The sequence below is a fragment of the Drosophila mauritiana genome, chromosome 4 (assembly GCF_004382145.1).
Source record: "Drosophila mauritiana strain mau12 chromosome 4, ASM438214v1, whole genome shotgun sequence".
Lineage (NCBI taxonomy): Eukaryota > Metazoa > Arthropoda > Insecta > Diptera > Drosophilidae > Drosophila > Drosophila mauritiana.
The window spans coordinates 830,658-847,763 of record NC_046671.1 but is presented as its reverse complement, the minus strand read 5'-3'; the positions used below and the strand labels follow the sequence as shown (position 1 = coordinate 847,763).

General features: G+C 33.8%; 1 protein-coding gene across 4 annotated transcripts; it reads left to right on the top strand.

Moving 5' to 3' along the window:
- The first annotated feature begins 1,769 nt into the window (after positions 1-1,769).
- LOC117146238 (eukaryotic translation initiation factor 4 gamma 3) lies at positions 1,770-16,898 on the top strand. 4 transcript variants are annotated; one of them, XM_033312147.1, is made up of 17 exons: positions 1,770-1,920; positions 2,312-2,346; positions 2,403-2,604; positions 4,313-5,074; positions 5,854-6,504; positions 6,567-6,747; positions 6,815-6,926; positions 7,326-7,381; positions 10,792-13,085; positions 13,206-13,446; positions 13,502-13,659; positions 14,350-14,818; positions 15,011-15,234; positions 15,879-16,025; positions 16,087-16,309; positions 16,415-16,516; positions 16,580-16,898. In XM_033312147.1, the coding sequence occupies exons 3-17, from the start codon at positions 2,527-2,529 to the stop codon at positions 16,639-16,641; spliced, it is 5,760 nt and encodes a 1,919-aa protein (XP_033168038.1). In that variant the 5' UTR covers positions 1,770-1,920; positions 2,312-2,346; positions 2,403-2,526; the 3' UTR covers positions 16,642-16,898. The 4 variants fall into 4 exon arrangements, with proteins under 4 accessions (XP_033168038.1, XP_033168039.1, XP_033168037.1 ...); XM_033312148.1 differs by having other exon boundaries at positions 2,297-2,346; positions 6,603-6,747; XM_033312146.1 differs by having other exon boundaries at positions 2,297-2,346.
- Positions 16,899-17,106: the final 208 nt, after the last annotated feature.

Genomic DNA, 17,106 nt, shown 5'->3' with positions numbered 1-17,106 from the left:
ACAATCCTTCTAACTGTCCATCTCTCACGGAATTTGAGAGAGAAAGCACCATTACCGCAGCATACCAAAGAGAAAAAAGCATTTATACTCTCTCATTAAAATTTAATAACGGTTTTTAAGAGAGCTGTGTAGTCCTTACCACCTGTCTAACAATGGTCTTTCACTATACTCATCTTCGCTTTAGACGGGCACACTAATGTACTTTTCCTACCGATTTTGCAATAAGCCCCAGCAGTTTTTTTCTGGAGCTCGAATGTAAGTAAAAATTTTGTAGGTCTAAATTGGTCAAATAGAAATGTACTTTTCCACGTCTTCTTTTGGAAAATCCAATTTTACTTAGTTCGATGTACTAAAATTAATAAATAATTATCATCTGTTCGGCGTTGTTTGATTATATCATCTTTATTTGTCTTATACATATGCAAAATACACACATATATAAATACATAAATATATATTATATTATTTATAATAGCTATAGCAAATTGAACTATCGATATATTTCCGATCTTAAATCAAATACGTTATATACCATCCTCAAAATATAAAACAATCATCCAGAACAGGTACACAACATTTTCTTTTAAGAAAATTAACTTATTTTATACTCGATACACGTAGATGAAAAGTGTATACTAGATTCGTTGAGAATTAGAAGAAAAAGATTTCGACCATATTAAGAATTTATATTTCCTCTCAATGAGGATCAATAGTTGAGTCGAACTGTCCGAGTTCGTCAGGAACTATAAAAGCTAAAAAGGTCACAATAATAAGCATGGAGATTTGCACCGCAAGCACCGCACGCCCACGGTAAAGCCCACAAGCTGCCCTAAGCTATAATATATTTCATTTTAAGTCTTGTAAATTTCACTCAGTGCCCCTCTAGCACCCACAAACCCGCCAAAACTGTAACGCTTACATTTAAAAATTTTTGACATAATTTTTAGCTTTTTAGCATTTTTTGCATGTAATTAAGGGAATTATTTTGTTGTTCACTAAAAATTAAACTAATAAGAAATACATAATTTTTTTAAGTTTTAAGTAAGGACCTTTACAGACTAGTGTATGTCTTTCGTGACTCAAGATATCGAGACCTATGAAATATATATATATACTTACATATTTAGAATAAAGTCCTAGTGATAGAGGAATATAATTGGATCTTAATTACGGATTATTTTTGTTTTGATTTCTATATGATATTCGGGATATCGCTCTTAGAAAATATTAGAATCTTAGAATTTTTTATTTATTGATATTACGATGCAATATAAAATCGTTTTTCACAAATTTTTTCATTGTCATATGTATTTAAGTCTGTGTGAAAGGGTCTTATTTTGGCAAAAACTAACTACTAATATTTTGTCTTTCAAGAAACACCATTTACGACGAAATAAATATTTTGTTTTAAAGTTGCCTATTTGTTATAATGATATAATAATGATATATTAATTCATATTGCTGAAAGGGCTTATTATCAAGAATGCAACGCTGGCACAACATATATAGGAATAAGTTGGGCAAACCTCAATAGAAAAGCAAACTATAATATCAAGTAGTGTTGGCATTGAAATATGAGTTTATTTTTATAACGTCTGGTTAGCAAAAAATTCAACTATTTATGTTGAAGCGTGTAAGAATGTGATTTAACTATCGTTAATAATAATATTCTTCAGTCATCACTATTTCTTGGGTGCTATCGATGTTTCAACTAATAAATGCAACTCTGTTCCTATGAACAGAACACATTGCATGTGGAAATTATTAAAAAATAGTTTTTGAATGTAAAGATAAAGCTGGAATTACTGCTTCATTTATAAAAATAAATACATTTTTAAAATACACTTAAAGTGGAATTCTTAACATTTGTATTTTTTGTACATAATCACATCGGATAGGCACATACATAAATTTGCTCAGGTAAATTGATGGTTAATAATGAGCACTGGGCAACAAATATTACATGATACTTTGCAAGTTGACTTTGCACAGTTAAGGGAAAAAGATTTTACCACTAACACTTTGAAATGTGTCTTAACGTCTTGAAAATGATGTAAACTTTGGAATTCGTGGCACGTTTTCACCATATGCACCTCTGTGATTGTGAGAACTAAACGTCCAAAGTCACAACGACAACGTCGGCAAATAAGTAAGGCTCCAGGATGGTTTGGGAAATGTATAATAGATATTATCTCTGGGCTTCAGCTATAGACTTAAATTGCAAAATGTATACTTAATATTTTTGAATTATTTGAGTGAAAAGATATGTGATATTTAATGATTTTATACGTGTCAGTTCTTTTAATTTCAGAGACCTCTGGTAGCTATACATCAATATATTTCCAGGTAAAATATGCAGAACTGAAACGTTGACAATTAATATTCATTAATATTTATTAAAGAATCAAATGGTTGAATGACGTCGTATTTGTGGGTCCGAAATCACCACAGAAATCGTCTATGAAACGGCTAATCTAACCGTTTGGCGATTTCCTACAGAGCTAACTCTAGGAATACACATACGTAATGCAACACGCTATACCAACTTTACCAACACAATCAGATATAGATAAAGTCATGCAGCCCCATTCAGCACAAAATATGGTAAGTCGATATAATAATAACATCTCCAAAATTATTTACATATATCCATTTTGACATTATTTGCTGTATTATTTTCCTTGCATTTGTTTTAAATTATTTTGCTCTTGTTCGTTAAATAAATATGTTTTCCTAGTACCGAAAACAACTAGAACCTTTTTTTTTTATAAGGTTGCAGACTGTAGTCTTTGTTAACAAACATTTCTATTAAGATGGTATCACACTTCTCGTACAGTAACACCAAAGTTAAAAGGAAAATGTTTTTTTCGTAGAATTATTAAATTCTGGCTCGCAAACAGCTGGTATGATATCAAAAACCGTATTAATATATTTACTTCATTATTAAAGAAAATACTTAAATCTTGTATATATATATATATATATTTTAATTTGGTTTTATTTATATTAGTTTGGTAAATATTGGCGTTTGTATAAAAGGTATATTATTCAATTAAAAAATGTATAAAATAAATGTTTGTAATTATAATTATTTAAGTTACTTATTAAATTATTTCAAAAATTAAAATTTTTTATGTTAACGAACTTGATTGATTACTTATATTTGTTCCAGTCCTGTTAAGCTACATAAGTCATAAATGAACCTCTTCCGGGTATTGTATGAGGTACCTTATTTCAAAACTAAACTATAAAAACCGTGTTTTCCAAAAATGCACAAATCATATAGTTTTTATCGGTAAAAATATTACTTAAAAACGAATTTTATTTCAACGGCGTCACCAAAAATGGATGCTGAAACCTGTTTGTTGACTGGCAGAAACTCAACTACGTATTAATAATTTTAAAGCTAAAATCTAAATACAGTGTGATTAATCTATGAAAGGGGAAAAAATTGTGACGTTTGGTTGTTTTATACGTACTGTATTTTGTTATATTGATTTAAAGTGTTTATTGATTTCATATATCCAAGTCGTAGAAGCAGGCCATATATAATATTCCCTAATATAATAGTTTCGTTGTTTTTATTCATAAAATGTCAACTTGATATTGTATTTCTTTTTATAGTGATGCCCTTTTAAATGGCTTGATGATATTAGTCATATGTTTGAAACGCAGTGAAGGAAATATTTGCGACCATATAAATTATATATATTCTATATCAGTATCAACATCCGAGTCCATATAGCTATGCCATAGAAGTAAGCTATATAAAATAGTCCAGAATAGAATAGTTGCATTGTTTTTATTTATAAAATGACAACTTGATATACACCGTTTTTTTTACAACGTATAACTTCGGTATTAGGGCGATAGTTTAATTGTTTTTAATAATATGGTGTTCTTAATTTGTACACACAACTTTTTTTTATTAATGAATTATTCTTGTAATCTATAATTTAAACTGTGTTAGACAGCTCCATCTTATAAACATTTTTTGTCCTACGCCACCTAAAAACCCTAATAAAATTATCAAAGCCAATGCATGTTTTATATGTATTTGTTAATTCTGGAGTTACTTATCACAATATTTTAGGCTGAAAAGTTTTTTAAAAAAGAGCAACATTTTAATATTCGAATATCATAGTGCAGAAGTGTAATACTACTTAAAATTCAGATTCTTGATTTCTCAGTTTCATTTTATTTATTTTGAAAAGGGTTTGTTTTGTTTTTTTTTTAATAATTTTTTTTTTATATGCATTGTTAATTAAATTTTACAGTCCGAAAATGTTCCCACTCTTGTGATCTGTTGTAGATTTTGCCAGCCAATAAAAAGACCAAAAAGTATGATCAACAGGTGCCAACTTTAAAGCCACAATCTCTTCATCAGCCTCTTCAACCGCAGCATAGCCATCCCACTGCTCAGCCTCAGTTTCAGATAAATAAGGCATACAATGTGGTCTCCATTCTTAAGGCATCAGCTCAGATCGCTCAACAGTCCCCACACTTGACGAATCAGCAGCATCCACCAATACATCACCCTCAGCAAACACAGCAGCATCAACAAAGCTATACAAACGTTGTAAATAGAAGCTTATCTGCGTCTGAACAAGTTAGAGCCCAGTCATCGGTTATATGTAACGGTTCAAGCATATTGACAGTAAATAGTAGTCAACTGAATTCGGGTGATATGAATTCGACTGCCATTTATAACATATCTAGTTACCGAAAATTAACTGGAAGTCTAGATGGAAACGTTTGCTTTCTAAATGTACCGGACATTAAACAAAATGGCAACATCAGTGGGACAGTAGTATCAAATAAGTCCATCGCCGGAGTCGGAAGTGAAAAAAGTTCTTGTACTGGAGTCAGTATTAACAACCAAATAGTATTGCCTAATGCGCACATAGGAACATCTATGGGTATAGCTCCTGGAACGAATACAGCAGGCACAAGCTACATGCACGAAAAGAAAATCGTTGGCGTTAGCGTCAATTGTGTTAATACTAGTAAAAAGTATGATTTCAATAACAGTAGTTTGCTATCAAATAATAATTACCGGGCATCTACAGCAGAGGTAAACCTTCCAAATTCTGTGACTTCAGGAAGAGATTCACTTAAAATAATTCCTAACTTCATTTCACCACCTTTTTTTTTAATAATTAGTTTTTAAATATTATAAGTCCCAAAATTTATTAAATGTCAATACGATTTTTGGTTTAATGAGCAGTTTTTCTTATAATGTTAATATGTATACTTTTATCTCATACTCACAGTGCCTAATGTAATGTAAAGAAAGCAAGAAACCAGCTATAGTCGAGTTCCTAGACTAGATAGTTGGAGGCGAAAAAAATGTTTAAAAATTTCTTTGGCATAGCCATAAAAATTGGCAAGAAAAAATTTAGAAATACAAATCATATAAACATTTTGGAAGATTGGGGGCAGCCTTTGCGGTTTGCGGTTTACGGTCGTTAAGAGATGCCGATATAAATTGGCAAGACAAAGCAACAAAAAACCAACGGATTCTGCTTACGTGATCTTAACTTTCTCACTTATAATTCCCAAAATCGTTACGTTCATTCGGCTAGATCGACTCGGCTAGTGAAGATAATAATATATATACTTTATAGGGTCTGGAACGCTGCATTCTAACTGCTACATACTTTTCAATGAATTTAGTATAACCTTTTCCTCTATTAATATATATTATATATTTATTCTGATTATTTAAGTTAGTGGAAAACAAATAATCAGAGTTCCGTTTTTTTCATTCTTCACTTTGCATTATTTTTTTAATACAGTCCATTTCTTTCTTTTACTGATTATTCTATATATAATTCTTTTAAATACTTTCAGTATGTATCAACGGGAAACAACAATTCTGGGAATACCCGTTCTAATCCACAAAGTGGCGCAATATTTCGAGGACCACCATCGACGCCGAATGCCCCTAGAGGTGCTAGTGGCGGAGCAACACGGCATGTCCATGTGCAACCCATGTACTCACAACCCCTTCACCAGAACATGGTGCTACAGCAATACACACAATATAACCCACGACAACAAACATTTCCAGCTTCTCATTTGCAATACGCACCCGCCCCCATGCCATACTACCAGTACCAATATGTCCCAACTCTTCAGCAACAGCCGCCGCATACTCGTAGTGCTGTCACGGTAAATACGAACGTTAATGTGGGAAACAATTTGCAGCCAGTGCAGTCTGGACCCAATGGACCTCTCCCTGGTCCGGGGGCTAGCTCGTCGCAACTTCAATTACTCACAAGCACAGTGCAGCCTGGAGCCAGCACTGTAATGGGCGTTGGCGGTCCTGGTAGTACAATGGGACAAGTGGGTGTGCCCCCAATGGTTGGGGTTGGTGTAATGCCAACAAGTGTGCAACCGCAATCTGTGCAGGTGCAGCCCGCAAGCCGGCGCCGGCATCAGCATCGATTGCAGATAATCGATCCGACGACTAAAAAAAATATATTAGACGATTTTGATAAGGCAAGTAATCCATGCACTTTATATTTCAAGTCATTTAATATTTTTATTTCAATTTTTTAAAGACAAAATCAAACACAGACAATGAATTTTCCGAACAGGTAACCTCCACAAACACACCAGCAACTGTCCTTTCAGAAGGTCCAATACGTATTTCACAGCAAGATAGTGTTGGTTTAAATAATTTGACCAGTACATCATCACAAGGATCAGAATCACGGACAAACGCGTCTTATATCCCCATTGGTAATTTTTAAGTTTACGTCACATTTTACAATAGTCCCATATGTTTTTATTATGAAATATTTTGCAGAAACAACACCAATAAGTCGAACAGATGTTGGGCCGACTCCAATCGTATCCGCGATGACTGATGCTCCTTCAGTTGAAATATTACCAACGCCCCAAAGAGGGAGAAGCAAAAAGTAAGTAACACATTGTTAAGGAGCAGTTTCTTATTCAAAGTAAATTCTTAATTTTAAACTCAGGAAAGCAGATAAAATTTTTTCATATTACATTTCGTGTAAGGTGTTACGAAGAGTTTCAGTCTTCCAGTTGCATTCAAATTAAATTTGGTCATTAACTTCATCATCTATGCCCAAACTTGTTAAAGGCAGTCGATATAATCCTCCCAGAACATAATTTCTAGTTCTTTAAAGGAGTCGTATTGCCGAATTAAAGTATTCAATTTAGGGTTGCCGCCCCACTCTCTTTTCTGCTTTCATTTGATGAAGTTCGTGTATCTAAAAGTCGCGGACCTCGACTATAGCATTCTGTCTTGTTGTATTGTTAAATAACCATGTTCAATATTGTTCTTTTTTTAGAATTCCTATAGTGTCTCCTAAAAATGTATCTGAGTCCATAGCTGCACCTATCACTGGTAAGTTGTAATATACTTGTTTTCGTAGTTCAGTTTAACGTTTAATTTTATAATGAGGAGATCTTTTTTTGTCGCTAGCAAAAATTAAGTTTTATTCATAATTATTGCACCATTAGTGACTGATGTAAAGTAAATACTAAAAAATGTAACTTATTCGGTTTTTCTTTCTTCGAAAAATGTCAAAAATCGATAAGGATATAAGTCGAGTTTCGGAGTTGTTTTGACTTATAAATTTAAAAATGCATAAGGTCAACCGTTGGAAAATTTATGAAAATGTTATTTTCCATTTAAATTATGTTATACCCGCAACTCATAAAGTAATCGTATATTTTCAAAAAGTATATTTTGGGCTATTCAATATTCAATATTAATAGCCGAATTTGGTGGTCGTCCCACCAAATTTATAGTAAACATACTCACTCGGTTACCAGTAACAGCACTTAGCAGTTCTTATTTCCTTGATCTTTATTTGTCGCGTTTTACACTTTAATTTGGCATTCCGCAGTTGGATTCTCCTCCGCACGGGAAATGTTAGCTTGCTACGGTACTGCCGCTGCCACGCGTTAGGATAGCGTCACCGTTTTCAGACTAGAATGAACAGATGCTGGGCTTTCAAGGGACACGCCGTGCTAGCTGCACCTCCTGTCCCATGCTCTGTCCCGGTCGGTCCCGCCAGTGTTCACTGACGCTCCGTGCGATCGCCCGCCAGCCTAGCCCTTCCTCATACCTTTATCTTTTACTGTTTGTTAGACGACCTCCATTCCTACCGCTTTCGTTATCCCGGACGGTACGGGCGAGGAACTCCATTCGTACGCGGACTCGAGGTAGTGATTTCTATGCTATCGCCAGGCTTGCAACAGGCATGCCCTCCTTCTGCAGTTGACATCTGCATTTGTGCAGAGTTTTAACTCCTTACAAAACTTTAAAAGCTAGGAAGTCTAAATTGGACATACAGACTTTTTAGAAAAGAGATGAAAGCTTACTTCAAATTTCGGCTAAATTTCACCTGGCGAATGCATTTACAGATTGGCAGTTATTTACCGCCCACAAACTGCATAATTTTATTGCGTCAATATATTTGTCATTAGCATGACTTTATGTGTATAACTAGTATATTTTTTTCATTATTTATAGCGACACGATATTAACGTTATGTCGCTCTAAATAATGAAATAACTAGTTTATAATAACTAATAAACGACATTAACGTTATGGCTGTGTATGTTCCATAACGTTAATGAGAAATGAGAAATAAAGACAAATTTATGAATTTTTCTGGCACATCGATAGAAATTGGGAGAACAATTATAAAACAAAAAAATTAAAAAAGTTTCTCAAGTATGGGCGTGGCAATTTTAATGATAAGTTTTTGATTCGCGAACCAGCTCGCCGACATGCTGAATCCGCGGTTTATCATTAATTTTTTATAAACAATGAAAAATAATTATAAATTAAATGAATTGTTTTTGGTCGGCTTGCGGTCGGTAAAGTGCGCGTCTCCAAATTTATTTTCGCATATCGATAAAAATGGTCAAGACAATAATAAAATAGATAAAAATTAAAACGTTTTTCATAGGTGTAATTTTCTAAAACAAATTACGTATCGTCTGCCTCTCTGCAATCAGCATATTATATATATCCTGTTGTTCCCGAGATCAGTGTAGTTCGCACATGGCCAGTTCGACTCAGTTAGTGATCCTAATCGGCACTTAAATGGATATGCGAACCTTGTATTACCTCCTTATTCTAGTAGACTAATGTAAATTTATTTACCTTCCCTAGCTAACCGTAGAACGATGCATGGAACAGTTGTTGCCGCGTAAAAAATAAAAATTATACTTGGAATCTTTTCTGCATACCTTTTACAATCTTCAAAAATAATCTAATATACCCATAATGTAGGACTCGATGTGTAATTGCGTGACAATTTTAAAACAACTATACGAATTAAAGTAATTTTCAAATAATTTTGAAATCTTGTTTCAGTAAGTGCATTTCCGGTTATTGGCATTGTTACTAGTTACGAGTGTGTGAATACTTCACGTTTGCCATTGACATTATTTACTTACTTCTAGTGTGTCTTTTGGCTGATGGGCGGCCGTTGTTTCTGTTCGTCTGATCACCTTGGTGTTAGTGTTAGTGAGATACGAAATCATCTGTGTCTATCTATAGCGACTAGGTAATAGAGCGACAGTTGGCCACTAAGACGTTGTGTGCTTATATGAAATTAGTACAAACACTTGTATGATAGCATTCGTCAGAAATATATAAATGAAAAACGTGAATACATTTCTTTAAATGTTGTTTTATAAATGTAATAAAGTAAATTGTCTATTCAGTGACGATAGTCTTATTTTTACAAGTATTATTATTATATAAAAGTATACATTATAATCATAACATCATTATCGAACTAAAACAAACATTTGTAAAGTCTGTGGCGCGCGCAGTTTTGTACTTTTAGTAAAAATTGCCTTAGTATATGCCTTAGCAGAGTAGTACCAATAAATAAAAATGTTCAATAATTATGTTGATGTTTAGCGCCCTTTGAATAAAGAAATTGTTTTTTTCGTTTTGGTGCATACCTGATAAAAAAGATATGGTTATTATAATTCCAAGTAAGTTTCATCTAGTTTTCTCACCTAAAGGATCGTATTAATAATTATCAACAGACCAATATAATTGGGTACATAATTTGTTTAATAGCATATTTTTTAATTGTAAATTAAATTTTAAATAAATTAAATTAAAATTAAAAAAAAAAATTAAATTAAATTAATATTTATATAATATTATAATATAATATAATAATATAATATAATGTAATAATATAATATAATGTAATATAATATTATAATATAATATAATATCATATATATAAATTTAATTTATTTATTTAAAAATTAAATGTAATATTAATTTATATATAGATATTGACATCAGGAAATATAAAAGCTAGAAGGTTGAGATTCTGCATACAGATTCTAGGGACAAAGACGCAGCGCATGTTTGTTGACCAATGTTGCCACGCCCACACTAACGCCCACAAACCGCACATAAGTGCCACGTCCACACTTTTTAAAAGTGTGTTGATATTTTTTCATTATTGAAAACTTGTCTTGTAAAATTCTATCGACTTGCAAAAAAAAAAAAATTGCAACGTCCACTCTGATATCTGATAGTCGGGGAAGTCGACTATAGCATTCTCTTGTGTTTATGCTGCTATCTTGCTGATCCTGCTTTTCGAGCCAACCAAAACCATTTCATGTATTTTAGCCTTATAATTTTAATTTAAATAATCAATAATTTATGAGAGACTGAATATCGTTTATATACCTGGTCCTCATTATTAATGTACTGCAAATTTAATATTAACTACTACTTTTTTAAATACAATTTTATAATTTCAGATGAAACAGATGATGCAGGGTCAACACCGATATCCGCAACCACTAAGGAACCTATACCGAATCAGCCCCATCAAAATTTACTCATATCCGATTCATCAAAACATAATCAATCGGTATCAAATACTGAGATTTTAACAGACGTGCCTACTGTTTTGAAGGAAATGCATATTGCTGAGTTGGAGTCTAGTGTAGCCTCAGAAAATCATTCAGCTGGAATACTAGATGTCAATGTCAATAAGAGTTCACAATCATCGGATTTTCCGGCAGATCCTGAATTTGGTGGTATTGGCACAACATCACCTACAAGTTTAAACGCAGTTTCTCCTATTATACACGAAGTTTTAGATAATACTGAGCTATCCGAAAAATTAGAGAATTCTACGACAGAAACATTAAATGATAGCCAATGCGTAGAGAAGCCAACTCATCAAGAACTAAGTTTAACAAATGCCACAGATGAAACTGAAATATCCGCAATGGCATTAAAAGAAGTGAACAGTTTGGATAATCACCAAACTGAAAAAACATACCCTACAAAGCCAAAACTCAATGTAGATGTTTCAGAAGATACTTCCTCCAGAGAGTCAGCAAAAAAGTCAATTTCAACAAACAATACAGGAGTAGATGTAGATCTAAAATCAGATTCTAAGTCAGAGACTACCCTTGACGATAAACCGGACTCTACTGATCTGAAAGTGAAAATGTCTGCAAAAATGTCCTCTATCATAAACTATAATGAGGGTCAATGGTCACCAAACAATCCAAGCGGAAAAAAACAATACGACCGAGAACAGTTATTACAGTTACGCGAGGTTAAGGCTTCACGTATACAACCAGAGGTAAAAAATGTGTCTATTCTTCCTCAACCAAACTTAATGCCATCATTTATTCGAAATAACAATAATAATAAGCGAGTACAATCGATGGTTGGTATGATTGGCAATCGTAACAATGAATCGGCGGGAAATTATATTGGTAAACAAATGTCGATGTCAGGCGTGCAAAGTAGCAGCGGTAGAAGCAGTATGAAAGGCATGATACATGTAAATTTATCATTAAATCAAGATGTTAAGCTAAGTGAAAATGAAAATGCATGGCGCCCTCGAGTGTTAAATAAATCTGATGGTGATAGCGACGCGAAATCTGCACTCGAAAAAGATGAATTGGTACGTCGTGTTCGGGGTATTTTAAATAAGCTTACGCCAGAAAGGTTTGACACACTTGTTGAGGAGATTATAAAATTGAAAATTGATACACCCGACAAAGTGGATGAAGTAATTGTGTTGGTATTTGAAAAGGCCATTGATGAGCCAAACTTTTCTGTGTCTTATGCCAGACTATGTCAACGACTCGCTGCGGAAGTAAAGGTAATAGACGAGCGCATGGAAAGCGAAATCAAATCTAACTCGGCACACTTTCGAAATGCATTGCTAGATAAAACTGAACAGGAATTCACCCAAAACGTTTCACAAAGCACCGCAAAGGAAAAAAAATTACAGCCAATTGTGGATAAAATAAAGAAATGTACCGATGCCAATGAAAAAGCGGAACTTGAGGCATTTTTGGAAGAAGAAGAAAGAAAAATAAGAAGACGATCCGGAGGGACAGTACGATTTATTGGCGAACTTTTTAAGATATCTATGTTGACTGGCAAAATAATATACTCTTGCATCGATACACTTCTTAACCCTCATTCTGAAGACATGCTTGAGTGTTTATGCAAGCTGCTTACAACTGTGGGTGCTAAATTTGAAAAGACCCCAGTAAATTCCAAAGAACCCAGTCGGTGTTATTCGTTGGAAAAATCGATCACCAGGATGCAGGCCATCGCATCGAAAACTGACAAAGATGGAGGCAAAGTAAGCTCCAGAGTACGATTTATGCTTCAAGACGTTATTGACTTGCGAAAGAATAAATGGCAAACTTCTCGGAATGAGGCTCCCAAAACTATGGGACAAATTGAAAAGGAGGCGAAGAATGAGCAGCTTTCTGCACAATATTTTGGTACACTTTCCAGTACTACACCAGGAGGATCGCAGGGCGGCTCTGGTAAACGAGATGACCGTGGAAACTCTCGGTACGGTGAATCTCGTTCAGGTAGCGCGTATGGTGGTAGCCACAGTCAACGTGGTGATAATGGGAACCTTCGACACCAGCAGCAGAATAACGTCGGGAGCAACGTCTCTGGTGGTGCTGGACACTCCAATGGAAACAATGATGACAATACTTGGCATGTGCAAACCAGCAAAGGTAGCCGCTCTCTAGCGGTTGACAGCAATAAACTGGAAGGCCTGGTAAGAACTATTTATGTGATACATATATAAATAAGCAGAAATTGTTTAGAAAAATTATTATATTCCTTTTCACTGTATATTTAGGATTGCTAAACTTGTTTATTTTTTTTAACATTTCAGTCGAAACTTTCTGACCAAAATCTAGAAACAAAGAAGATGGGTGGATTGACACAATTCATTTGGATTAGTAGTGACACAACACGACTATCGTCGGCGCCGACACCAACCCCATCCAATCCCTTCGCTGTGCTCTCATCCCTAATTGATAAAAATAGTAATGAAAGGGATCGCGATCGCAGTGGACCCAGAAACAAAGGGTCATACAACAAAGGTTCCATGGAGCGGGATCGTTATGATAGAGGTAATTTTTTCTTTATAATAATTACTTAAAATAATAATATGGAAACTTTAAAAAGGTATGCATTCGAGAACTGGATCATCTCAGGGATCACGAGAAAACTCATCCTCCCGCGGTGGTCAGCAGGGTCGAACTTTATTGAGTTCATCAGTTCAAAAATCTGCTAGTCATTCAAAATACACCCAACAGGCACCACCTACACGGCATACTGTAAAAGTGAGTATCAGCTCCCTAGAAAGCATGCAGAAAATAAGTAACTCGTGGGTTCAATCTCTTAAGAAATGTATAATGTGTTTTCTAACTCTATTTAAAGTGACAACTTTGAAGGTATATGTTTCCACATATCCTATAAAATTGTATTTTTACTAAGGTCCTAGACAAATTGATTATGGAGAGCGCAAATTAACTTCCTTTTTGTTGTGTAGGTGGTTTTTGTATAGCTTAACTTTACTGAGCCAAATAGAGTAATGAATTAAATTTTAAAATTTTCTTTTCTTTATTTTAATTTATCAGAAACAACTTTTAAACAACAAGCGCATTTTAAATTCAGTATTTCACTAGATTTTCATTGATTATTTTGTTTTTATTTTATTTTATCAGGAACGGCTTTTAACCTACAAGAATATTTTAATGAATATAATAAATGTGCTGTAGTTGTCGGATGATAAGGATCGAACGAAACAATTTTAAATACATTATACTTAATTCAGGAGCGTTGATTGTTTTTATCTATAATTTACTCGTTAAACCTTTTGGGTGCCGCTAAATGAATGTCACTGGTCATAGATATGGTTGTTTGTTTTACAATGCCCCTAATTGATTGTAATAATAAATAAAATCCCGCATTTCTAAAAAATGTTCCTTTAAGTGTTGTAATACATTTTAATCCATAAACATTTATTTCAGGCCCAGTCATCAGTGGGCAGCTCTAACGTTAACACAGGTCCACTCTACCGAGGTAGTGAGCAGCAATCATCAGCAACCTTCTCGCAGACCACCCGTTCTGTTGCTCCTGTGGCAGTGTTCATCGAAGCTAGCGAGACAGATATAAAACTCATCAAATCTGTTGTCTCCGAAATTGTAGACCTATCAGCTGCATCTAAAGAAGTCACGCCCGGTGCAGTTTCGTGCATAAAACGACTACCAGAGAAACTACGCTGCAGTTTCATTTATTATATTTTAACAGATTATTTGCATTTAGCAAATGTAGGTAAACAGTACAGGCGGTATTTATCTATTGCCGTGTCCCAACTTATTCAGCAGAATTACCTCTCTGCCGATCACTTGAGACTGGCTTACAACGAATTTACCGTATATGCAAACGATTTGATTGTTGATATTCCAGAGCTTTGGCTATACATTCTTCAATTTGCCGGTAATATTGTACTTTATTACGTTTAACTGCATTGTGTATTAGTTTCCATCCTCCCTCCTGTAGTCATAATATCCTATAATTTAGGATACATGTATTCGTTTATATAAAATCGATGGTTATTGATACACTTTTGCTGGCCGACTACTAACATAACACCTTATTCATTTTTTTTCATAACATTTTCTTCTACAGGGCCACTAATTGTAAAGAAAATATTGACTATATCAGATTTGTGGAACAACAATTTAAAAGAAAATAGTCCATCAAACGTGGCTAAAAAGTTCCTTAAAACATACTTAATGTATTGTACACATGAAGTTGGACCAAGTTTTGCTCGGAATATGTGGATCAAGTTTAACCTTAAATGGTCAGATTTTATGCCTGAAAGTGAAGTTGCCGACTTTATTAAATTTAACGTGAGTTATTTTTGTAAATACAAAAAATTTTATAAGACCTTTAAATTGAAAACAAGTAAAAGCACTATGTATTTTCTGTTCTAAAATTCACGCAAAAGCATACACGATTCTAGAGACAGAAGCAGCGCATGTTTGTTAACACATTTTGCCACGCCCACTCTAATGCCCACAAACTGACGCACCCACACTTCGGAAAAATGTTCCGATATTTTTTCATATTTTTATTAGTCTTTCTAACGAGTTAATAAAAAAACTTTTTGCCAAGTCCACTCTAACGCCTTTAAACTTGTTCGAGTTCTTGAAAACAAATTTGCGCTGCGTCCATGTCTCTGAAAGCTGCATGCTTAATCTCAACATTCTAGCTTTTATATAGCCTGAGATCGAGACGTTCATACGGACAGACGGACATTGCCAGTTCGACTCGGCTATTGATCCTGATCAAGAATATATATACTTTATATGGTCGGAAACGCTTTCTTCGCCTGTTACTTTCTAGTATACCTTTTTACTCTACGACTAACCGGTATAATAAGTGAAGATAAAAGTCTTTAAAAAAAAATGTAAAGACGAAAACTTGTGTGTATGACTAATTAGACACATTATTCCTTACATATTTTGTAAATTTTCTGACGGATTATTTACAGAGACTGGAGTATGTGGAGAACGAATCAAAGTCTCCAGTGATTGATCAAAGAGAGACTCCAGAAAAGCACGTTAAAAATGTGATAGACCATATTGAGCACTTACTAAAGGAAGGAACAACTGCGGACTGCATTATTGATTACAGTAACGTAAGGAATTCAATTCAAATATAGATGTTTATTTATTTCAAATCCACTTACAATTCTGTAGGGAAATATAATGGTGGTTGATAAGTTATTTATCAGAGGATTGACAGAAACATTAAGTAATTACTCGATTCACTACAAAGACAACAGTTACAAGCTTGAGTCCGAAACCTTTCAAAAGTTTTGCATACCGGTTTTGCAGAGATATATTGATTCAAATGAAGACCATCAACTTGAATGTTTATATACTTTGCAGCTTTTAGTCCATGGATTGGAGCATCCGAGAGGTAAGGACTTTAAACTCTAAAATGTGTATTACCGTTTCGTATTTACTGTCTAATATCACGCAATGTTTTCTTTAACTAAAAGGCCATAATTCTCATACATTTTAGGATTGCTAAGTGAACTAATTGGCGAGCTATATGATTCCTTTGTAATACAGAAGGAATCGCTCTGTAAATGGCGCGATTCAAAGGATCAGTCTGCTGGCAAGGGTAAATTTCTTAAACCACTTTTTAGGTGGCCAAAATGTAACGCCTTCTTTTCTATATTTTTAGGCGTGGCTGTAAAAAGTCTTAATCCTTTCTTTAACTCGTTATTAAACGATGATGCCAACTAAAACTTCGAAGTTTCTGACCTAGACAGCATAACTTTCAAAATTTGTAAAAAAAATTAACTACAGAGTTGGAGGGTAAAGAAAGTTCACGATTTCGATATGGACTTATTCAATAACGTTATGCTTCTGGTTCATGCATTAAAAGTATATGCAACAATATAAAAGTGTATAACATATGTAAAATAAAGCGAACCTAAAAAAAATATAGTTATAACTCGTTACTTCTCATATTATTGAGAGCTTTCTTAAGAAGGTTAAAAGAATAATCTAATTTTTCAATTTCAACTTGGTAAATAATTTAATCTCTAAAGTTTCGATTAGGTTAGAATTTCCGTTCAAAGGTCGAATAAATAAAACAATAAAGAATTTGTACAAAAACATTTTATTTTTTAATACCATCACAAAATATAAATACTTTGATTTTAAAATTTTTAATTTTTTTTTTTTATTTCTGAAGTTTACAATATA

Coding starts and splice junctions, on each gene's coding strand:
- LOC117146238 (XM_033312147.1), top strand. CDS start 2,527: ATGCAACACGCTATACCAACTTTACCAACACAATCAGATATAGATAAA. Junction 6,505..6,566: donor TATTAGACGATTTTGATAAG/GCAAGTAATCCA, acceptor AATTTTTTAAAG/ACAAAATCAAACACAGACAA. Junction 16,310..16,414: donor TGGATTGGAGCATCCGAGAG/GTAAGGACTTTA, acceptor CATACATTTTAG/GATTGCTAAGTGAACTAATT.